The 23,639-nt window shown below is 38.7% G+C and overlaps 2 protein-coding genes across 3 annotated transcripts in view; one reads left to right on the top strand and one right to left on the bottom strand.

Moving 5' to 3' along the window:
• Positions 1-2,763: 2,763 nt before the first annotated feature.
• On the top strand, positions 2,764-3,198 carry LOC104395217 (prolyl-tRNA synthetase associated domain-containing protein 1). Its single transcript, XM_010004907.1, has one exon. The coding sequence runs from the start codon at positions 2,779-2,781 to the stop codon at positions 3,196-3,198; it is 420 nt and encodes a 139-aa protein (XP_010003209.1). The 5' UTR covers positions 2,764-2,778.
• A 5,593-nt stretch (positions 3,199-8,791) lies between these two features.
• The window catches only part of CCDC88A (coiled-coil domain containing 88A), a 74,526-nt gene continuing 59,678 nt past the window's right edge, over positions 8,792-23,639 (bottom strand). The window contains exons 26-33 of one of the 2 annotated variants that reach the window (XM_010004565.1): positions 19,884-19,967; positions 18,643-18,846; positions 18,275-18,346; positions 17,205-17,285; positions 15,494-15,759; positions 13,845-14,334; positions 9,674-9,773; positions 8,792-9,115 (exon numbers count right to left, since the gene is read on the bottom strand). In XM_010004565.1, the coding sequence (XP_010002867.1) occupies positions 9,709-9,773; positions 13,845-14,334; positions 15,494-15,759; positions 17,205-17,285; positions 18,275-18,346; positions 18,643-18,846; positions 19,884-19,967 (1,262 nt within the window). In that variant the 3' untranslated portion in view covers positions 8,792-9,115; positions 9,674-9,708. Of the gene's footprint in view, positions 9,116-9,673; positions 9,774-13,844; positions 14,335-15,493; positions 15,760-17,204; positions 17,286-18,274; positions 18,347-18,642; positions 18,847-19,883; positions 19,968-23,639 lie in introns of those variants that run through there. The other variant, XM_010004573.1, reaches the window with a different exon arrangement.

Below are 23,639 nucleotides of genomic sequence, written 5' to 3'. Positions count from 1 at the left end.
GGGGGGGGGTTGGGGGTCCTGCGGCTGTGGGCTCTTAAATGTTTTTATACTTATCTATATATACACACATATCTTTTTAATAAATGTATGCGTACTGTATAAAGATATATATATACACACACAGGCAGAAAAAATGCTGTTTCCTTCCACCCAGCAGATCTGTAACTTCCCTTTGCACTGCCCTCCCCTGGCCGAAAGCGTTAACCCGGCTGATGCTTAACAAGTTACCGAATTTGGCATCTCTAAAATAATATCGCTTAATACACTAGGGAAAAAGAAAAAAAAAAAAGCTGCGAGGGAGCTCTGTAAGTGGTTTTTGAAAAATCCTTAATGTTCCCTTGTTAATGCCTTTTGTAAAACCCAGAGATAATCCCAAATTGCATCCTTTGACATCCTCTAGCCTTGGGGTCCGCTTGGGACAGCCCTGCTCTCACAGCCACCTCCATCGGGCAGCTGCAAATTGCGTGACACAAGTAATAACTGGAATTTCCTCTACACACGTTTTGCCCATCATGTGGGGCCTGTGGTAGCTCACGCAAGTGGCTTTTTCCACGCTTACTAGGCATAGGTCTGTGTTTTCCCGTCCTTGTTATCTTGCTTCAGCAAGTATTTGGTCATTTATGCTGAATATTGACAAAAAAAAGGTGTCCTGTATTTTAAAGGCACCATCTGCTGATGAACGCACCAGGTACGAAGTGGTATCTTAAAACACACAGGGCACTCAAGGGTTCCTGCAAAGGTAAAATGGGAAAAATAACCTCAGAAATAAACAGCAGTAAAAAAGCTTGGATGTCAAAGGTGGTGGGAGGTGCACTCGATGCAGCCTGTGCTCCTGCACAGAGGGACAGATCTGGCAGAAGACGGGGCGAGCACACAGACAGAGCTGCCGTCCTGCAGGCGGAGGGCAACGTCCTTCATGCCATGGGACTCTGCTGAGGCTGGGATTGACCTGGAAAACGTTTTATTTGAAAGATAAATTTAGCATGTAAAACAGTCACTGGAGTTTACTGCAAATCTGCTTTTTGAGTTGATCTTCTGTTGGATGCTGCCTGGAAATCTTTCAGTGTGTTGCTGTAAGGCTCTGGGAATTAGCGTGGGATCACATTTTATCTGCATGTCTCTTAACCACAGATTCATGCTGGTTTAATTTCAAGCTTTATTACAGGCTGCCTGTTTTTCTGAAGGGCAAACTGAAAAGAAATAACTTCTGCTGTCACAGATCGTGACAATGGTTTGGGTGTAGGAATATATTCCGCTTAACTATGTGGCCATTAATGCTTGGCTGTGTCCCTTAGATGCAATTCTTGATTATTACTGGTTGCCTTTAAATAAACTAATTTCATTATGCAGATCTTGGTTTTAGTGCGCATCATTAACTAAATCGTTGATTTGATTGGTTTGATTTTTCTAGCTTTGACTCTTTCTTAACTCCCTCATTTAGCTGCAACGTTTTCAGCAGATCTGCACATCAGCAATGCACCTGAAATTACAGCAAGCACAGGCATGAAGAATTGAACAGGTACATATTTGATCCAAATATGATTCACAGAGGAGGTGAAAACCTGGTGTGTGTCAAATCCATGTATTATTGTGACTATTTAACACGGAAACAGTTTTCTTTTGAAAGAAACATTGACCTGTGTGGGAGGGGAGGTACAGGGAGCCGTATGGAGAGGTGCTGTGGGCGCACAGCTTGCTCTCCAGCGAGGTGAAGCTGCAGGAGGCCGGCTGGCAGCCCCTGGGGCTGCGGGAGCAGAGGGACAGCCAGGTTTCTCTCCCCGCTGGCACCCAGCAAGCACGGGTCTCCTGGGAGCTGGGAAGCGCGGCCCTGGAGCCACCTCAGCCCCCGCGCAGGCAGGGCTGGAGGGAGCTCGGGCTGCCCGGAAGCGTGTCCTGTTGGGCTGGATCTCCTCAGAGGGAGACCTTAATGTCTCTCTGGGCATCTCTGGTTATTACAAGGCAAGGACTCTGAATTCCCCTGCTCTGGTTTGACGCGATGGCCAAGCCTGGTAACCAAAGGTCACTCCGCGGGCCCCGGGCCGGCGGCACCGGGCAGGCAGGGCGGGGCTGGGCCTGCCGGGCCCCTCCCCGCCGGGCCCGGGAGCGGGAGGCGATGGCGGCGGGAACAGAACCCTGCGTACGAATGGGGCTGCCGGGTAGATTGAGGCCCTGCGCGTATTTTGGTGTTCGGTTGTGGGTGGTTTTTTAGCATAATCGGTATGGAAAGTGTCAGACTTCGCATTTCTTGTTAAACAGACCTAGGGATGCTGGACCCGGCGGAAGGTTTGAGGCTTTTTTGGGACGCTTTGAGCACAGCCACCGGGTTGCTGCCCCTCTGCCTCTGTACCCCGGGCCCTCTTCCCCCTCCCCCCGGCTTCAGGAGCTGCGGCCCATCCAGTTCTTTGCCGCGAAGCCGGCAGCGTCCGCGGTGCTTTTCGGGCTTTCTCTCGCTCCCAGTTAAAAGTGCAGGTGCCGCCACGTCATTCCCGCCCGCCTGCGGTGCAGACACAAAGAGGCGGGTGTGTCCTGCCGGGGCTGCCTTTCTGCGTTTTAAAAGTGTGATATTCTTGCTGTATTCATACGATAGAAATGATCTGTAAAGTCTGCACATTTTCTGTTAAAATTTTCTCATAAAAGGGTAGTTCTTGGGCTGAGCGTAACATTCAGCCTTTCCCAGGCATTTAACAAAAGACGCCTGCCCGTGTGCACGTGGAAGTCTAACAGGATATAATCTGACACCACACTGACGGTATCTTCCAGGTGTTCACTGTTGAAGAAATGATGCCCCATGTCCAACACATGAAAGGAGGTCACAGTAAAAACCTTTTTCTTAAAGACAAGAAGAAGAAAGGGTTCTGGCTGGTGACTGTTCTGCACAACAGGCAAATCAATTTAAATGATCTTGCTAAAAAACTGGGCGTTGGAAGTGGAAACCTAAGATTTGCTGACGAAAATGCCATGCTGGAAAAACTGAAAGTGGGCCAGGGCTGTGCGACACCCCTGGCCCTCTTCTGTGACCAGGGAGATGTGACGTTGGTGCTGGATGCTGGCTTTCTGGAAGGTGGCCATGAAAAGGTATATTTTCATCCAATGACAAATTCTGCAACCATGGGCTTAAGCCCCGATGACTTTTTGAAGTTTGTGAGATCAACAGGCCATGATCCCATCATCATACATTTTGATGAAGACACGAAGTAATTTTTCTGTTACTAAGCATAGATTTTGTAAAGCAGCACTGGTGAAAGTCTCATTACAAATAAAATTTAAAAAAACCCAACAAACGAACAAAAATCAGGCTTCCTCCTTTATTTTTTCAATTGTGTGATTGTATAATCTGGTGAGAAAAACCACTGTCCTTGGGTTATTAGAAGTTTAACAGAATAATCTTTAAGACATGTTTCCAATCTACCACTAAGTAACCAGTAAGTAGAAAAGGCATTATTTTAATCATGTTATAGTCTTTATTAATAAAATGGATAAAAATGCAACTTCCTATGTGTGGGACAGGTCTTGAAGGTTTAAACTTAATATCATGAGGAAATAACTAAAAAGTTCTAAAATATTTGTCAATTTACACAGGAGAGACATTTCTATATTGTGTACCTGTACCCATTTATCCTCTACTGTATGTTGCTTTCTGTTACCTTTGCCTACCTTACAAATTGGCTACACTTAAGAAAATGCATTTGATTGTCTATGTTTATAGTTGCATTTTCTCTTTCACAGTATCCTCAAGAAATGTCAAGTCTTCTGGTAATTCCCAGATGACATGGCTACTTACTGCCCATGAAGACAGGCGTGTGCCTCCCCCATCTCTAGGGCCCCTCCAAAACCAGCAGGACTTGAGGGAGCCTCCTGACAGCTGCCAGGCAGAGTGTGACCCTGGTCTCAGTCTCTCCTGGCAGAGGAGCTCACTTGCACATCCCTGACCAGGTGTGGTCTTCCTCAGTGACACCTGGGAGGACAGTTAGTACAACCTGGAACTGAACTTCTGTGCATGATTTCCAGATTGAGAACCTCATGGACGACATGGATTTTCTCTGCTTCACTGGACCTTAACCAGCACCTATAGAAATGGAGAGAATGTCCCAACAAGTAACTGTGGTTGAGCTTCTCCCTTCAGAAGGGGACTGCACGTGAAAACATCCTCACATTTAAGAGGCTGAGGTGAGGCTGATTCGGCTTTCAATATATTAAATATGTTTAGTACAGAAAAGTCCTATAACCAGAACAAGACCAGTATGTTCTCAACATGAAATTTGTAATCTAATTCTTCCCCTCTCTTCTGCCTAAATAAAAAAAACCCTCAAGCAGTCTGTGTGTTGAAGAGAAGCAGCAGAGACTCCATGAAGTCTAGTAAAGTGCAGTGTGGCAGTGAGCACACACACAAAACCCAGAGACAGGGGAGCAGTGAAAGTGAGGGACAAAACCTGAAGATGTTGGGAAAATGGGCTTTTGAACACAGCCTAATGAACACATTACGTACATACAATGCCTAAAGGTGAGTGTCCATGCAAGCTGAGACGGAGCAGAAACAAATACAGAAGCATGAAAAAAATCAGATAAATGGACTTGCCATCTTGTATGACCATTTGCTACTGCATCACCTACAGGCCGCAATACTAGCATCGATTAAGGGAAACGCTTCAAAAGAAACACAAGAAAAAAATCAGCCAATTTGACTCCATTTCATTCAAAATGGCCAAGACAGTTCTATGAGCTGTGAGCATCATAAATATTTGTGTCAGACTGCATTTTTTCCCTGTAAGAAAGTGAAATTTTTATTCTACAGAGTAAACAAAAACCATAACTGAGTAACAAAAAGCACCTACTAGGGCAAGACAAGTTACTTCACAAACATCCTTAACCAGCGTTTCTTTCATTTCGGAAAGATCTGGCAGCTATTCTGAGATGTGAACTGAATGACAGAGCACTTCATGTTACAGCAGTTTAAATTCTCCCCTCCACCTTAGAAAGACACAAACCTGCTTTATCTATCATAGCAGTCATCTCAAATGAGAAAGGAATGACCTAGAAAGGCTGCACCTATAGGAAAAGTCACTAGAAAGATGTCCAGACAGATGCAATTTTATATTTGTTGTTAAAGAAAAGGCTGAAAGGGATATCTGGTATTTGGGAATACAGGGTTGATTAATGAACTCTGGACTGACAAATGTGTTACTAAATTGGCTAAGTATTAAGATAGTTCTGTGTGTCCTTAAAATGTATTTTACTCTCTGCCTGCCACTCACTCTCCCCTTTAAGATTTCTTCTTTGCAGTAGCCCAAAATCCTTTATCACTTAAAAACATATTAAATTTGACTTGGCAAGTTTTTGTATCAAGAAAGCTTTAAATGTGAAAATTCTTTTAAAGACACGTGCACAACAGCAGTTTACTATGCTTCATAAATCTTTGTACTGCCTAAAACAATAAATTTGTACTGCCTAAAACAATTTTTGTCCTCACAAGACATTGAGTCTTGTATCAGCAAAAATAACAACCAAGCAAAACCAAAGCCTCAAATAGTACATTTGCAAAAGCTATAATCTTACTGTATTTACTTATGGAATTAGTGTGGTTTTTTAAAAAAAATATCAAGATAATGTATCGTTAAAAGCTAGATGTCTACACAAATAACACAAAACAAACTACACACTGTCCAGAAAAAATGTGCTTCAGTTTTTTGTGTTTCCTTCCAACAGAAATATTGAACACATCACCCACAGATCACAACATCACTACTGAACACCAACATCCTTCCAGGAACATCGGCTTCCAGAAAAAGTGTGTATAAATGTACACACAAAATAAGAATAAAAATTATTTGGTTTGGCATTTTAATAACATCATTAATAAATGTATACAATGGCAAACATTAAAAAAATCAATATGTAAAGGAAATTACAGTTTTAAATAAGAGCTTTAAGAGTTTTGTTTCACACCCAGGTACATTCCTTTAAGGCAGTTGTATTAATATCAAAGCATTATTTACATATACATTATCATCTAACTCTAAAAGTCATACATGAGCTCCTTTATTGAGGCTGCATCATGTCTTGGAAAAAGTTTAGAAATAATACATGTTGGGAATGTTACTAAAACCTCAGCAGACCATCAGAAAAGTAAATAAAAAGTATACATTGTGTAGTACTACAGCCTCTTTTGTAATCTCGAACCAGCAGTGACAGATTTGGCAACTCTTGCAGTAAAAAGCTGTGTGTGTGTAGTCCTGTTGTAGGTGTCCAACAGCTGTCTGGTTCTTCCTCTGGGAAGCTGCGTTTCAGAAAATGTGAAGTGGCTCCCAAATCAAATGTATGTTTTTATATTAAGGACACAGATTGGTAAGATTGAGAAAAGAAAATAATTTTTATATCATCAGAGCACGGAGAACCTCCTGAGTGCTCTTCTGCTCTTAAACGTCTTTGCAAAAGAAGGTGGTGGGAGAAGCAGGTTCTCATCTCTTAAATGCAAATGTATCCCTGGTGTTGCTTTTGGCTAATTTTGCAAATGCAACCCCAAATCCCATTTTGGCCTCTGCAGTGATGCAGCCAAAGTGGGTCAAAAGCTGCTTACTATGGCACATATGGGCCAGCCCACAAACCTGACCTGTGCTGGACTGGCATCTACCAGGATGGATTTTGCCCCCAAAATCCTGCTGATTCTCTCCAACAAGGGAATTTTGCCTTGTTTTTTGGACAAGGGAGGTTCATTTCTAATACATGGCATCAGTTAAATAGTAAGGTTTGTGACAGCACCCTGCCTGGGTTCTGTGAATACAAACAGCATTTGGCACTACAATTTCAATCTGCTCATTCAAGACGTGTGTGTTCTTCTAAAGATAGTGATGCTACTAAGCAATTAAAGTTTAATAGCCTGAAATGCAACAGTCCTCTGTTGTCAGAGAGCTAGGAGGATCCAGTCACAATCAGGCCCTGAAACGAGCTTGAAAATCCAATTTTCCTAGTATTTGTGGCATTTTGATTCTTTCGTAACAGCTATGCCTTTAGTAAGGACTGCTGGCATTCCAGATTTCAGATCTCCACTTGTGCAATTCTGGGAATGCAGCTTTTCCTTTATTTTCTATGGCTCTGCCTATGTTGCAGGACAGGAATGGCACAGAAACCAGGCTTGGCACCAGATTTTTATTGCTTAGAGTACTTTTCACCTGGAACATGTCTGTCTGTCTTACCTGGTATGTGGGGAGAAACTGCTAGTGGGAGCTGGTAATCAAAATAAACCAATGATTTAATGAAATGCCAGAAATGTCTTCAGAGTATGAACAGGAATTCTATATGGTGGGAAAGCTGAAAAATTTGCCCTATTTTCACTTAAGAAATAAACAAACAAAACGAAACAAAAAATGTTTTAAATCTCTGTGAAAACAATCCCAGGCTGACCCAAGTATTTATATTGCAAAACTCAAATATTCTGTCTGAATCTAGATCTTTTCGCACATTTTGTATCATAAAATGTATTTCAGAAGGAAGTAATCTGAAGGAAAATAATTTAAAAAACCAAAAACCCTCACAAGAACTTTTATAAAGCTTATTCAACTTTCCTATTTTTTCCCTTTTTGACAAAATTTCAGGAAAAAAAAAATTACTTGCCAGTATGCTTTTGAATCTGCTGAACTGCATTCTCTCTCCAGTGAAAAATGATTCTGTTCCAACAGTCCCTGACAGCTTGAGGATTTGTAACTGAGAACACCTGTAAGCCTCGAGAAACAAGTGGTTATGAAGGTGATGAAGCTGCAGTGGCTCTGTCACACAGCTGGGCAAGCAATTTACAGATAGTCTACAACCCTATTTCTGCAAATATGCTACCCTTACCTTTAAGTATGTGAATAGAGATGGCTGCAGGTGAAGTTATCTACACATCTGCTGGAGGACAGGACTCTAGGAGATAACATTAGCTTAACCCTTTAAACAGGAATAGGAATGTGCTGATGGATTTGTAAGAAAATACAGTTATGATCACTTGTTTTGGATCTGCTTTTAAGTTCATGTATACTTCCTTTGAGCTCTCTGCAAATGCTTTTAAGACAACAAATATATGCAACCACTGAATGTACCAATAACATTTGCTGACTTTAATATAAATCAATAATTAACAAAATGTATCTTACTAATAAAAGATAACCTTAAGGGGAACTGATTGTAAAATGCATATGATATTATTTACATTTCTTTTTGCCATCAAGAAACTTCCTAAGCCACAATCAGCTCCTGTCAAAAGACAAACAATTAAAAAGAACCCAAACAGTCAAATACACAAACATCGTAAGATAGTCTTATCCTGGAAATGCCATTTGTTGAAAACAGCCTTATATCAAAATAAAAGTTATAGAAAAATCATACCTGACAATCTCCTGTCAGAAACATTTGAACATATATATGCAGAATAGCTTGGGAATGTGAAAAACACAAAAATGACAAACAATTTCTATGTAACACAAGTATCCCATGGCTCCCCCTTTTGTTAGTTATCGAACTTTTTCATGTATGTAAACAAATTTTTCTCTTGCAGTATGCAACAAAAATCAGCATAAACTTTTTAAAGAGCAATTTCATGCAGATTATGCTAACCAAATAAGGCAGTGAAGTGCCAGTAAGCTGTGAGGTTTTTGCATCTGTATATACAGTCAATTTCAACAAAATACTACAGCATTTATTTTAGATTTAAAGAAGTAAATAGAAACTGCTAGTTATGGTTTTTTTGGCTAATTATTAGCAGAAGCTTAAGCAAATCAGTGGCTAATTTCATAAACAGAAGATGAAAGAAGTTTGTGAGTTTTTTTCCTGGAGTAATTCTTGAGACCTTACAATTCTTGGTCCTTAGGGAGATGAGAACTGTCCTTTATTCAGTAGATCTTAACAGTGCAATGTGCAATAATTCCTAAGACCATCTACAAATTTTCGGCAGCAGACTCCAGTAGAGCTCCTTGATTCAAGGAAGGAAGGTAGAAGGTAGGTAGGTAGGTTTTTATTTCTTGTCTGCTCTAGTCACGAAGGATGTAAAAAATTCCCTTAACTTTATTAATGATTCCTACAGTCGCTGTCTTGTTACTTCAGATATAAAGGCTTCATACTGAGATACTGAAGGACACTTTTCTCTCTGTGTTCAGTTGAAAGGTAGAAAGAGAAAAGAACATAAGAAAAGCTTAAAGTGTGGAAGTATAAAATACAGAGTTAAGTCACTAACAGAACTAACAGCACTAATAGCATGCACCAAAGATGTTTTAATGAAGTCAAGAGGACAGAATGTCAAAGACAAGCTTTAGGTAAAGGTTGTTTCCTTGTGGTATAGAATACTTCATATGTTTTGTTAAACTATTCTTTGAGATTTATCTGTCCCTTTCTAAGAACTGACTTCAATATTACTTGTTAATGTAATTGATTGCTTTGAACTTTCTTCTTCAAGAAATTTGAAAAATAAAAATAAATGTAAGCTTTACGGGCAAAAGGCTAAATGGGATCAAGTTCCTTGCCTACACAGGCAGAATAACTGCTGTAAAACAACCTGTTCTGGCTTAACTAATAAGCAAGATAGAAGCCAATTAAGCAAGCAGTATTTACATCTGGTTAATGCAATGTGCACTTGTTCTTATATGTAATGCTGTTAGTTTGTTGTAAATGAAATTAATCTCATTTACATTTTGGGCAGGAAACTCACCACTTGGCCCACATCTCATGTAGTGGGTAATAGAATTAGGAGCTTTGTTGCTCCCTAGACCTGCTTTTTGAATTTCTGCTTTCTGGGATAGCTTCCACATCTGCAGAGAAAAGCATTTAATGTTATTAATTTTGTTTACCAGGACACGAAAAAAACCCTCATGCATTAAAATACATTCTACTTATTAGTAGAGCAAAAGGATAAACAATTTTTTGTTTTAGAGAAAAGGACAGAGGAGAGGGACAGAAGAAACTCACTGGAAATGCCTACTCAACTACACTAATTAAAATTCATCTTAACTTTTGGAATAACCAGCTACTATTTTCAAAGCCACAATCAGATATACTTAACTTTTAGATACACTAACCCTAAGTTTCTGCCTGCATGAAAAAGAAAAAAAAACATCAGATGTAATCAAGGCTGACTGAACCTAGCAGACACCATAACTCATCTTTGAATTTTTTACCTGCTACACATTGACACAAATGTTCACATTTAATTCTGCAAAACAGAAAATCTTTGCATGCAGCAGCCTGAACATGCGAAATGCAGCATCTTAAGCATCTTTACTAGTCACTTAAAGCAAAGCATCAAGCAAACCTTTAACTGCAAGCAAATTACTAAGCCTGAACAACAAAACCTTTTTTGGCCATCAACCACATATTGAGTGTTTGTAATTACCATGCAAAGCCCTAACTTATAATTTTTAAAGGCAGCAGGGACCAAGGAATGACCAAGTGCACTGTGTGTTTTACAGTTGTGAGGAGCAGGAGCCACTGGGTCTGAAAGGAATTTCACAGATTTTTCTACTAGTTGAGCAAATACCAAAAGAGACATCCATGATGTTATTGCTAAAGTGTAAAGACCAAAAAGTGGAGGAAAAATAATCCTTCTGTATGGGAAAACAAATGTTTTCTTTCATATATAATAAAAAATGTTGAAGATTTATTTTTCAGAGATGTTAAAAGGTGTCTAACAGCATCCTTTCACTACTGCACCTGAATTCAAAGGGACAAGAACAGGAGTATTAAAAGCTACCCTCAGAACTAAAATGCAGTTAATTACAAATTTATAAAACAATGACTCCCGCAGAGGATCTGAAACACTAGTGTTCAAAAGACACTGACAATCAGTTATTCCAAAGCTCTTTTTGTTCTAAGAGGAAAGCTGCCTCCCCCAGTGGAGTAAGGTAAAACACAGGCTAAAAAGGCATTAAATATCAGGCATAAATATTAAATCAGATTTGTTTTGTATGTGAAAACTTAGTACTGTGAAAATAAATTAAATAATGCAAACTTAAGTGCCCTATGGGCGGTGGCTGGAAAAAACGTGTTTTATTGCCTTGGTAGTGAGCTTTAGCTTCACTCCGTGGAGGTAACCTTTGCAGTTTCTCTTTAGATCTTGGCCCTGCTCACCATTATAATGGGGGCACAGTGTCATGCTACAGAGTTCGTAATAAACATCTGCAGACAATAGTGCTATTTTTTTTGTGGCTGTGACATTCTAAGGACCCAAGCAAGACAAGACTGGCAAACGAGCTAATAAGTGTGCCTGAAAACTTATCCCATTTCTCCAACAATAGCAAATAATGTGAACAGCAGCTACCACATCTGTAGCTCCAAACCTTGTTCTGCTCGTAAAAGCATTCTTGCAGTTATTTAAAATACAGATACTGGTAGTACAGTGTGAGTTTATACTAAGTACTCTCAGAGCTAAGAAGATTTTCTCTGCAATTCCTTCAATAACTTGCAAAATGTATTATGAACAAGTTGCTTCAGATAACAGAACTGCTCAAGCCAAAGCCAATTCAAACACATCTGCAAGTTAATGAAAATTAAGTCGAATGACACAACCCAAGATGAGAACACTGATCTTGTGGTGTAAGAGTAAATGCATGTGAAATCAAGATTATATTTCAGATTTGGGGAAGAGTTTTTTTAATGGTGAGACCATTCTAGAGGGAATTCAGCAATAACTAACACTGTTCTGTGAACAACATTGAAAAGAATTGGGAAATGTGTCAGGCCAGTAGTAATGATGCCTGCAGGATGCTTAATATTTTGAAACAGTATTTTTACCCCTCCCTTCTTTTCCCCACCTTGAAATGTAGCTGGAGCTCTGGAAAGAGCCACCTCTGCATTTAATTAACAATTGTCTTGTATGAAAAGAGACCATATAGATGAACATATGGGATGTCTGCTGCTTTTCCTTGAGGAACTCTGTGTTTGCAGCACTTCTCCCCCTCCCTAGTTAAATACTAAGGAATTAAAAGTTCAAACAACACAGCAGTACCCTTGCCTCCTTGCAAAATAAATTCAACTGTAAAAATCAGAATACGACATTCATTATTTTCAATATTTATTTGCCATCTAAAATATTTTTCCTCTAGATATATCTTCATTCGGGTTTTTTCTAGCTCATGTAATTTAGGCCTACAATAACTGTCAGTAACTATTTCCTCTTGCAAAAAAGTGTCAATGTCTAAAGCCTCATGTAATTATAGTTTAAGAACAATTCAACTCTATTTATATTTACTTCTGAGAAGTTTCTAGCAATTGCAGAGTAAGTGGCATATTAAGTGATTACTTTTCAACTTTTCTCTTTAGCTGGTCATCTGGGAGTTACTGGCTTAATCCTATACTCCTATAATTGTGCAAGTGAACTTTATTGTTATTTTTTTCTTTTATTTAACTGTGTTAAGTGTTTCTGTTATTTTGTTACTCATATTTTCTATTACGTTAGCGTTACTTCTATTAAGAAGAAAAAATGAACTTCCACCATAATCAAGACAGGTTTTTATTACCATACATCAAAAGGAGCCTCAAATAACTCTGTTATTTGACTCCTCATAAAACCATACACTTCACCACATTTGTACACCAGACGTGGAAAGACAAAGCATACAAAAGGGAAAAGGTGGATAGGGTCATTTTTTCATTACAAGTGCTGCATATCATGTGACTATTTATTACCTCTTTGTAAGAATTATCAGTTAAGGTTAGGATTATGAATGGTCTTTGCATTTATTCATGTTCAAACATTTTAATAAGCATGAACAGTAATTCATATTTAGTGTGCAAGACAGAGGCACTGAATTTATTAAGCTGTAACTTGCTCCTTGTGCAAAGTGCATTTATGCCAAGACACGGCATAAACGGAAAGGGTAAGACACTGAGATCTGTAAATGCTTCTTGGAGGAGGGGAAAAAATATTTTTACTCCAAATATATAATGAATGTGTTATTGATACATCTGAAAGCATGAGCACAACCAAAAAGTAGTCTTTATACTGAAAACTATGTTGCTCGCTGTGCTGTTTCTGGCAATGTAGCATGCGACTGGTTTAACATGCATTCATTAACATACAGGATAAAACAAAAATATTTGTAATGTGTCGACAAATAAAAATATAGCTTGTATTATAAAGACTTTGAAAGGCATGCAAAAATATATATACAGTGCAATTAATGTTTCATGCAAACTTTGGTGAGGTTACATTTTACATTCAAACATGCTAGAGTACACAACTGAGCCCACAGATCTAACACAAAATTGTTTTTTCATTGTAGTGAAATTTTCTCTAAATCCTGTGGACATTGGGAACACCTTTGTCTCATATTAGACTATATTTATATTTAATAATACAATTTATCATACACAACCATACTCATACCACACAGTTTTTGTATCTTCAGAAACCAGAAGTGGGGATTCATCCTCACTAGTGGTGGGATCAAACTCACTGGTTAGAACTGACTGTAGTTCACCATGATCAGATTTCTGATTACCAGAAGGCTGTTCTTGGTTTTTCTGTATAGATCTAAATGCTGACAGATTTGCCTGATCAGTTGTTTTTGATGTAGATCTTTGAGGCAATCCACTTATATTACTAACTAATTCAGTGTTAAAGGATAAGAATGGCTGAGCCACAGTAAACGAGCCTGTGCTGTTGTTGTCAGATATACTGACTTTATCATTAAACACACTGGTGCTTAGAAAAGTTCTCTCACGGAAATTTGATCTTTCCATCCTTGAAGTCTTAGGCACATTAGAGTGACATTCTAAATTATGTGGTTTAATTATATTAACTGCATTGCTTTGTGGAACACAATCTACTCTGTAAGCCACACAGTGAAAAAAATTAGAGGATAACTGGTGTGCTGGGTACTCACTAGAGGTTGGTGGAACACTTCTGTCAGTGGTGGATGGAGCTGGATCAACCGACACAGGTGGCCTACTGTCCTTAGACAAAAAATCGTGAATGCTTGTCCTTCGAGTAGTTCCTTCGGCCGTGGAGATGACACTGCTTGCTCGAGGTAAGGTAGCGTAAGGGTTGCAATCTCTTGATTGTCGCTGGGATATGGGTGCTTGTATCTTCTCTTTAACTGATTTGGTCTTCCCTGGAGCGCCAGATGTAAATTTTATTGAAGAGCTAGTGCAGTAGATGTCTTCAGTTTTACGAAAGCTGGGCCTTACCAATTGCTCTGGTTTAACGGATCGTCCATCTGAGAAATCAACTGTATTTTTTACACTTAATGATCTCACAATACCACAGCCAGCAGACGGCTGTTTTCTTAACTTTTCCTTTCCTGTCATCTCCGCAGATTCAGATAAGCTTCTCATGACTTCATCTAAAAGATTCTCTTCACTTGCAGATTTCATCTGTCAAAAACATGAAACAAGTTATAAATTGTAAGGCTGACCTTTTCTTAAGCAATCTTTGTGGAAATCAATGAAGAAAACTTGTAAACGGTATTTTAATTTCTCAGATCTAAAAGCAGTATTAAACTACTACGGTACATACCCAAGAGTCTGCTGTACAGCTTACAAGCAAATACTTTGCAAACTAGGTGTCAGGCAGATCATTAACTATCATAACTATCTGGAATTAGTTCCTGTAATATTGATTAATTCAACAAATCAGATTATCAAAACTTCAAATTCATCTTCTCTCGCGCTCTCTGCCATTGCTCATCAATACCTCCTAAGCTGGAAAGGGTTAGTCTAGATTTTGTGATTCATGAACAGCAGTGGACTAGACTTGAAGACTCAAGTGGTTTATTTCTATTGCTGGAAGAGTACTGACTAATGCTTAAATAACAAAAATCCTTGTCAGAGAGATCATAGGTGAGAGGTCAGTTTAAGAACCCAACAAAAAAATCTATAAACTTAGTTCAGACTCAAGTCACAGACTATCTCAAACAATTCAGCTGTGAATTTTGTTTTTCAGTTCCAATCATGTCAGTAAGAATAGATGGAGTCTGATCCTTCCTCTTGATAGGCCTTAATCACAGTAACCATCTTGCTTTTACCCTAAAGCATTTCTAGGCTTAGGACACATCTACTCAAGAACTAAAGACATTCAAATACTAGCAGAGACAGTTATCTGGGGCTTCTAACAAGCTGTCATTGCATTAGAGAAACACTGTCTTTAATTCCTCTCAGTTGCCCAATAGAAATAAAATTATGCAACTGAAGCAGACAAGAGTCTCTTCCCAGGGAATGAAGTGAAGCATCTTCCTTCCTGTTTATGAAAGACAGAGCTAACAACAGCTCTTACTGAAGCCAAGTGGTGAACTGGAAGAAGAGAAGTAAACCTACTTGGAGCTGTGAAATTCCACATGACTTCTTGTGTGATACCGTAAGCAGTTTATCACACTGTACTTTTACACATTAGTACAGTTTAACTCCCACTATTTCTTAATGCAGGTGTAACCAGTATCTCCATACAGTTTTAAAGCAATTCTTCTCACTATAAGTCTTTTGCTAATTCTGTGCCCACATAAGAACAACACGTAGGTAAAATATTTTTTAAACTAACCTCACTTGAGGTACTTTTGTTGCTTTCTTCTAAAAACTGTTGCAGGGTCATGACTTCACTTCCAGGAGAGCCAGTTTTGCTCTGTTTTCCACGACTCTCCAGTGTATCAGGTGTTCTTTGCTGGAGCACAGGACTCGACCTTGTAGGTCCTTTCAGATACTGAATGGGGCTGCTGCTGCTGCTGGACCATGCCTCGGGCTCATGGAGCAGACTGAACTCTCCACTGCTGTGACTCTGTGGCCTACTTTGACTGTTAACTGCACTTGCTTTTGGGGTCAAGCGTATTAAGTGTTACAGAAGAAAAAGACATAAAAGCTGTTAAGCAGTAGAACCTTACTCAAATCTGGAACATTACCAGAATCACTTAACAATAATTTCTATTAAAAACACTTAAAAATCCAGTTGTCCTTTTAAATTCAAACCAAGTATCTCAATACTACAATTGCACACCCCTGACTTACCTCTTACAGCTCGTTAAACATGACGTGATAGCTTCTGAATAAAAAACTACCCTTCACTTATAATCTGGACCTTCATCTACATAATACTGTATTTCCAAGAGGCTAAAGATACAACTCCACTCTTGTTCAGCACCCCTGTGAGGCACACACTAATATACCATTAATGAGTTTCACATTAAATGAAACACAAAGGATGAAGTGGAAAGAAAATATTTTCTTCAACACAGCTCTTCAACAAGAACTATTTAGGAATGCTTCTTCTCCAACAGCTTCTGCCATTAATTCTAGTTTATTTACAACTGTGACCTGAAGGAAGCATATGGCATTAAGTGCAAAAGATATTCCACAATACCAGTTCTTTTTAATTTTTAATAATTGCGAATTGCTTAAAAAGTACCAATAAATAAATATTTCCTATTTAATATTACTTTCCAGAAATATACTTAGGTTTGAAAAAAGTTAAATTGTTGACATTAGAAATTTCTAATACTGTATAGAAACTGGGGCAATGACTACTTCAAAGAATCTTTTACAGAAGGGTTTAAGCAAACAGACAGAATATAAGCTAATATAATAAAAATCTTAAGCTAGCATTCACCTCTAAATTTCCAAAGAGATACTATTTAATAAATGCAAGCCATGAATATTAAATGAAGTCTCGAGTTGGCAGCATTCTAGTCTAGCATGTACAACGGTCTCCAGCTAGAATGGCTATTAATAATAAAAATATATCAAGGCTCGTAATATATGACATTTAGAGAATACTGTTAAATCCAGGGATGTTATTAGTATTTTAAAAGCAAAAGATAAAAGTTTACAGGATGGTACTACATATGCCATTTTGTCTGGTTTCTGTTGTACACTATACAGCTTTATAGCAGCAGTGCACACATAGCAGGATGCTAACAGAAACAAATGGAGTAAGTTCTCTGCTTAAAAATAAGCAATATTAAAGTAAATTGGGGGAAATTCTTATTTTATAATACTGTTACTTGGATTAGGTTTAAATGTCACCAGTTTAATATTTATTAAAATTAATATTTAATAAAAGTTAATATTTATTAAAAACATAAGTTCTATTAATACTTGTATCCTTTCCTAATGAAGACTCTAAAATGCTTAAAGCAAAACATGCTATGGTGTGTGAAGTTTTTTGTTGTTTTTTGTTTGTTTTTTAACCTATACAGATGATCTTGAAGAGAAAATGGAAATGGAAATTAAGCACATTTGTAAATTCACCTACAGCATACCTTTGACTTCATGGAGTGAAGCATTGTTATTGCTATTGCTAGTGGATGTTCTGCCACTATCAAGGCTGGCTGGTCTGGAAGCTAAATGGAAGATTAGGAGACACTATGATGAACAAAATTGCAGCAGATGACACGGTACCTTTACATTCTGATCACAGAATGCTCAGAGGCAGCAATCATGCACTATTTCACAGGCTGAGCATGCCCATTGTCAACAAAGTGATTTCTTACAGATCAGAAAGCGAACGGATTTCCAGGCAGCCCAAGAGGACACTTTAGAAAAGGGCACTAGAGGAATAGTAAGGTACAAGGGAGAGGAAGAGAGAAATAGAGTGTACATTTAGAACTGGATCTGACTGGTTAGTGGGAAACCAGGATTTTACAGATGAAAGGATGGGCATGCAGAAAGCTGCTCATGATTATGTCACTTACAACAGATTTGACAAGGAACCTTGCACATTGTTGAAATGCCACGAACAGGAGGAGCAAGAGCATCTGCACAGATTATGTCCTGTACTCCTATCCAATACAAGGGAAATGCACTGTTATTATCTTAAAAAATGTTTGTTGTGCATACTAATTTCAAGTGTTCACACTAGACTTAAAACTTCACTTCTAAATAATCTATTACAGCTTTCACTTCAGAGCTTTGCTTGAAGGAACATGTAATAATTTTATAAAATACAGTACATGTTCAATTAAATTGAACAATAAACACTGCAAAATCAGGCCAGGTTTGTTTTATTTGTTTGTTTTGGGGTTTTTTGAGGATTGAAATTGTAACTTCTTTTATTTTACTATTAACTCCAAAAAAATTTAAAGGAAAAATGTTTTGATCCTGTTCAGATGCACTTATAGATACTTTCTACTAGAGATATAGCATATCTGTCTGATGCAGTAGTTAAGAAAGACAAGAACAGTCTGAAGAAATTATACTATACAGTCAAGAGAAATGCAAATCACATAAAACATGCCTACTTGTAACAATGCCATTCACTTCTTTTTTTGCAAACTTTGTTAACATTCACATAATAGATCCTTAAATCATTTAGTTAAAGTTCACATCTTACCATGAACTCTTGATCCTGTACTAGAATCATCACTAATACCTTGTGGGCTTACATCTTCAAAGGATGTGGTATCTATACACAGAGATATAAAAGAAGATGTAAAACAAAATAAAAAGATTACTGAAATATTTGTAATCTGTAAAATATACTAAAAATCTTTTTCCAACCAATCCATTTTTACTTAAGTAACAGTCTGTAGGAAAATTCCTGCAGCATTGTATAATTACACTTATTAAACCTATTCAGTATCTCAACACTGCACCTCAATTATTAAGGTTGCTTTTTGCTGAAAAAAATAAACACCAATACTTATATGAAACTGCTGTTACACATAGTCACATCATGGTGCAAAAAGCTTCTGCCTATACCTTTATTATTTAGCAACTGCTTGGATCTGAAGCCTGTAGAAGAGTTGCCAGCTGCAAAGTTGATAGCTGTAGTAGAGAAGGCCATAGCTCCCAATTCCTTCCTCCTTTTACCCGTAGATATATCATCAGGACCCTCCAGATGCTCAGAACTACCTGTCCATTGTCCTCCTGCTAGGACCATGGACTGCACCAGGTCATTCATGGCTGGGATGCAAATGAAAGCAAATGATCAGCATGGTCAATGTATTTGCTTCTGTTCTTACTTTGTACTGCAAACCGCCAGACAGTTTTCTAAGCATTAAAAAACATTGAATACTGAAAGATACAAACACAAGATCATCTGCATTATGACATGCAATCAGCTCAAGGCATGAGAAGTGCTGTAAGCCAGAGACTTGTTGCAGCTCAGTGTGGCTCTTAAAACCAATTTGATTAGGTCTAATCACCATGCTTGTGCCACACTGATGTGTGATATGTATGTTAGAAGCTTTGATATACTGTTTGCAATGATAAAATGGAATGAACAAGGATAAAATGGGCAAAGGTGGGGATACAATACAATGTCAACAATGATACGGGATCCTTGTACAGTGCAGGTTACTGCAGGGATATTGCATTTTACATAATAACAAAAGGATCTGAAAAATATGACATCTGATGATATTCACCTTTACTCCACAAAACTAGAGAAAATTATCCACCTCTCCTTATAAAATAAAAAAATCAATACAGTATTTTGGCAACGACAACTGATGAATAATACTTCGTGACAGACCACCAGACAGCCTTGCACTATTTTCTACACTTTCTTGAAACAAAAAAAATACAGTGGTTTCTTAACAAAAGGCTTATGGAATGTGTAATTCAGAACTATGTAGGTTAACACAGTGCACTGTAAATGTATATACACATAGAGACATGTGTATATAGACAACTATGTATACAAATATATGCAATCACAATGCACTGAATGTATATATGTATGTGCATGTGCTTGTGCATGTAAATGTGTGCCTGTGTTTGTGTGCACATATATAAGGTATTCAGTGCCAAGGTTTAAAAAATAAAAAAATTCAAAAAAAGGAAAAAGAAAAAGCTCCAGCTCCTTGTATTGTAGCAGGACTCGCACACTGCAAAATAGGAGGAAAAATACAGCGCAGTCCAGGGAGAGGTTAGTGAAAAATTAGTAATGGAAGCCAGTGTAGCCATTGAAAAGAAGCTGAACTGTCATAAAGTCTTACACATGGAGCGACGGTAGAAGGCCTTCATTTTGTCTTTTTCCTTCGGTCTGTTCCTCAAAAAGGGCAGTCTTTTCAGTGCAACCACTTTTATGTCATAGCATGAGGAAAAACGGAAACAGGGAAATGAAAGAAAAAAGGGAGAAGAACAGATGGAAGTTAAATGTTGAAACTAAGGACAGAAATGAATGTCTGAGTTTAAGCTATGTATGCTATGCTAAAAACTATCATTCTCATGCTTCTGTGTGATAATGAAATATGAAAATTACACTGAAATATGAAAACTACACTGAAATATGAAAACTACACTATGAAAACTTTCATATACTCAGAAATGCACTGAAAATCATGAAATGTATTAGAGTTTGAAAGTTCTGTCAAGCTACTGAGAAAATAAATGTAACTTTTTTTGCAGATTATTACAGAAATTGATTATTATATACTTTTAACTGTGACAAAACATTTCTTGAACATAAAGAAAAATGTGAAGCAAAAAAAATGCTTAAAATTAAAGCAACTCTAAGTATAATGTCTAGTTTAAAACAAGTTCATATAATTATTTTTTGAGAATAACTTTTGTAACATTATGCCCTGCATCTCTAGTAGAACACAATCTATTACCAGTCTTCCTTTGTTACATTTTGTGCTCACTAATAATTTTGTGCATCTACTGTCCTGTAGAAAAATTATATGGACCTTATGTTCAATCTACTGTTGGTGTGCAGTGATTTTAGTATTTTACTGCAATAATCCACTTCAAATCTGTAATCAGAAAAATAAAGTCAATATTTATTGGTTGGAATGGTATACACCAAATTTTTTAGCTGCAAAAATACCCAAAATTTAAAAAAACCCAACCCAAACAAAACAGTAAATATCCAAATCTGAGTGTTGCTATAACATTCTGGGAGGGCTAGTAGAACACTGAGATACAGATCAGGAAACAGAGTTAAAATTACAAATAGTATTAAAAGATGGAGGAGGGAGAAATCACAAGTTAATCTGGTTCTTAGCTTCAGCTATTCTGCATTAGTAACTGATTACTGGCAGACACCTGCATTTGGAAGCATCAGATGAATGTGCCAGCTGACTGCCAAGCATATAGAAGCCACATGCAAACAACCAGCCTGTAAAGATCCAGGCAGAAATGCATAATGAAATTACCAAAAAGTTCTTATTTATTGAGATCTGAAAGCAGTGCAGTCCAGTCTGTCAGCCCGAGATCTGCTTGTTTTACCTCTCTGAGGACACTTGCTTTGTCATTTGCTTTGGTATTCTGCCCAACCATCAGCTTGTTATACAGCAATTTCTATTTTATCCAGCAGCACATATATACATATACATTTACAAGTGCACATGAACTACCTTGAAAGAGAAAGAAACCTCCCCCTCCATCATGTTATTCTGTGTTTGCACTCACGAGGAAGAAGTTTACCATTAAACATATTTTACAGCTTCCAAAGAATGCATGACTGGCACAGCCAGGAGTGCCAAAAACAAGCACAGAAGTTTTCACAGCAGCAGAATAAAACTCTAGCTTGACTGTAGGGGGACAGCAAGTACCCTCTTGTGTCAGGTCCTGGGGAAGAGTAGGGAGAAAAAGGCACGTGTGCTACCTACATAAAACATGACTACACTAACTACCATTTCACCTCTGAATTATTCACTACCTAAGTATACAGATTCTTCTTATTCTGTAAATATACTTGTAGGTACTTCAAAATAACCATGCCTTGTTGGTTTCTGGGTTTGTTTGGGTTTTTTTTCCATATCAGTAAAGCATTCCTTCTCCTGTAGAACCTGAGGAAATAATTCAAAACCAACATAAACATAGATGCTGACCGGTTCAACAAAAGCAGAAATGCTGCTAAACCCCCTGTAAAGTAAACATGCATGTTCTCTATCTAGTAAAATATAAAACACACAGCTTTGAATACCTCCCTGCCAAAGGAGTATAAGGCAGACTAGTTTTCTAGCAGGTAAATAACTAATCAGTTTTGACACCAGCGGCAAGCCAGAGAGGTGATTCTGTTCTACTACTTTTTGTCATCATGGTGAAGGAAGATTCTTTTGTCACTTCCATAACTCTTTACAGACAAGATAACTGATCTCTCTTCATTAAGTCCACTAACTGTTCACTAACACGGATCACCTCCAAAAAGACTGATTTATGGCTCTTGGCAACTGTACCAGGCCCAACCACCACAACCCCTGATCTCCTGGAAATCATACATCCAAACCTGTCCTTTGGCAAAATGCAGCCTCCTTGAGAGACTACATAAGTAATATCTGCACAGAATATGACTAAATAAATGTCTTGCAAAACAATACTGGAATGGCAGAGCTGCAGCTGAAACAAACAGAATGCCACAAAGTTTAGCATAGGCAGTTTTAGCTTTTATTCCAGCAGACTTTAAAAATCATAGAATTGTACATTGGTTAAAGTTGAAAGGGACCTTAAAGATCATCAGGTTCCAAACTCCCTGCTGTAAGCAGGGACACCTCCCACTAACCCAGGCTGCACAAAGCCAGCCTGGCCTTAAACACGTCCAGGGAGGGGCCAACCACAACTTCCCTGGGCAATCTATTCCAGCATCTTACTACCCTCATGGTGAAGATTTTCTTCCAGATGTCTAATCTAAATCTCCCCTTTTTCAGTTTAAAACCATTACCCCTTGTCCTATCACTGCCCTCTCTGGTGAAAAGCCTCTCCCCAGCTTTTCTGTAGGCCCCTTTCAGGTACCAGAAGGCTGCTATAAGGTCTGCCTTCTCTTCTCCAGGCTGAACAGCCTCAGCCCTCTCAGCCTGTTTTCATAGCAGAGGTGCTCCAGACCTTTGATCACCTTCATGGCCCTTCTCTGGACCCTCTCCAACAGCTCCATGTCTTTCCTGTGCTGAGGGCTCCAGAGTTGTTGGCAGTACTCCATGTGGGGTCTCACAAGAGCAGAGGGGCTGAACTACCTCCCTGGCCCTGCTGGCCATACTGCTTTTAATGCAGCCCAGGATAAGGTTGGCCCTGTGGGCTCCAGCACGCACTGGCCACTCAGGTCGAGCTTCTCATCTACTAACCACCCCCAAGTCCTTTTCCTCAAGACTGCTCTCTAGCCATTTTTCTCTCAGCCTGTATTTGTACCTGCCAGCCCAGGGGCAGGACCTTGCACTTGGCCTTATTGAACTTCATGAGTTTGGCATTGGCCCACCTCTCCAGCCTATTGAGGTCCCTCTGGATAGCCTCCCTTCCCTCTAGAGTGCTAACTACTCCACACAGCTTGGTACTATCAACAAACTTGCTGAGGATACACTCAATACCACTGTCCATGTCTCCAGCAAAGATGGTAAGCAGCACAGGTCCCAGTACTGCCCCCTGAGGAACACCACTCATCACTTGCCTTCACTGAGGCACTGAACCATTGGCCACAACTCTCTGGATGCAGCCATCCACCCAATTACTTATCCACTGAGTGGTCCATCTGTCAAATCCATGTCTTGTAAGTTTGGAGACCAAGATGTCATAGAACGCCAACAAATTGGTCAGGCATGATTCACTGTCACCCATCACCTCCTTATTTTCTATGTGCCTTAGCAGATTTTCCAGGAGGATCTGTTCCATGATCTTGCCAGGTGCAGAGGTGAGACTGAGTGGCCTGTAGTTAATTAACTTTTCCTTCTCTTTTCAGTTTTCTATGGACAAGTTCTTGCTTTCTGAGCTGAGAATGAAGGACGAGCATTGCAGAACTCCACCACTGATCAGGAAGTCTC

The sequence above is a fragment of the Chaetura pelagica genome, unplaced genomic scaffold (assembly GCF_000747805.2).
Source record: "Chaetura pelagica isolate M959 unplaced genomic scaffold, ChaPel_1.0 scaffold171, whole genome shotgun sequence".
NCBI lineage: Eukaryota > Metazoa > Chordata > Aves > Apodiformes > Apodidae > Chaetura > Chaetura pelagica.
The sequence above is the reverse complement of the archived record's forward strand: the minus strand, read 5'-3'. Positions and strand labels throughout refer to the sequence as shown.

What these genes read in the sequence shown, in the direction of transcription:
- LOC104395217 (XM_010004907.1), top strand. Translation starts at nt 2,779, where the DNA reads ATGATGCCCCATGTCCAACACATGAAAGGAGGTCACAGTAAAAACCTT.